The sequence below is a fragment of the Benincasa hispida genome, unplaced genomic scaffold, assembly GCF_027475165.1.
Source record: "Benincasa hispida cultivar pf3 unplaced genomic scaffold, pf3_genome.v1.1 HicScf563, whole genome shotgun sequence".
Classification (NCBI taxonomy): domain Eukaryota; kingdom Viridiplantae; phylum Streptophyta; class Magnoliopsida; order Cucurbitales; family Cucurbitaceae; genus Benincasa; species Benincasa hispida.
The window spans coordinates 1-1000 of NW_028326672.1; the positions used below are offsets into that span (position 1 = coordinate 1).

At 35.3% G+C, this 1000-nt stretch overlaps 1 protein-coding gene across 1 annotated transcript; it reads left to right on the forward strand.

Annotated features, from left to right (window-relative positions):
• Positions 1-267: 267 nt before the first annotated feature.
• LOC150030110 (NAC domain-containing protein 100-like) lies at positions 268-995 on the forward strand (the record flags this gene model as incomplete). The annotated part of the gene is made up of 2 exons (XM_090310055.1): positions 268-687; positions 769-995. Coding segments are annotated over exons 1-2 (408 nt in total), but the record flags the coding sequence as incomplete, so codon positions are not given.
• Between the last annotated feature and the right edge of the window lie 5 nt (positions 996-1000).

A 1000-nucleotide genomic window follows, 5' to 3' on the forward strand; every position in this document is an offset into this window, starting at 1 on the left:
TGGTGAATGATGAGAATTTTATTTATTTATTTATTTATTTTTGGGAAGAATCAGTGAATGATGAGATTAATAGAGAAGGAAAAGCAAAAAACAAAAAACAAAAAGAGAGAGAGAAATGAAAAAGGCTTAAAACTAACCTCACAAAGAGTTGCCTTAGAAACCACGTTTCTCTTGCTCTTAAAAACCCACTATTTAGGGCCCTTCTGTTTTACATTCTGCCTTTTCCCTTTTCATAAGCCCATAACACAATATCCATCTTTCACATCTGTTTTCATTTTTTTCCTCTGTTTTCCCAAACTTTTTTAGTTCCACTCTATCTCTTCTCTTCTTTCCCCTACTTTTTTCCGCACCTTTTTCTTAACCGTTTCTTTCTCTCTTCTTCTCTTCTTTCTTGCCTTTCTTCCCTTTCCTTTTCTCTCTTATTAAAACTCGTTTTAAAGCTGTGTAGCTTCTCATTATTTGCTCAGAATTTCTTTTTTTTTTTTCTTGTAAGAGTTACTTTAAACATGGCCGCTGGTCTTGTTAATAAACAAGATCATTTGGAATTGCCTCCTGGTTTTCGATTTCATCCTACTGATGAAGAGCTTATTTCTCATTACTTGTTTGAGAAGGTTATGGATAGTAGTTTCTCTTGCAGAGCAATTGGAGATGTTGATCTTAACAAATCTGAGCCTTGGGATTTACCTTGTAAGCAACCTCTGTTTTTTAAAATCTCTCTCTCTCTCTCTCTCTCTCTTCTTTGGAATTCTGATGATTTGGGGTTTTCAGGGAAGGCGAAAATGGGAGAAAAAGAGTGGTATTTTTTCTGTGTTAGAGATAGAAAATACCCAACTGGATTGAGGACGAACAGAGCTACTGAAGCTGGGTATTGGAAAGCTACTGGGAAAGATAAAGACATTTATAGAGGAAAATCTCTTGTGGGTATGAAGAAAACTTTGGTTTTTTATAGAGGAAGAGCTCCAAAAGGGGAAAAATCTGATTGGGTTATGCATGAATATCG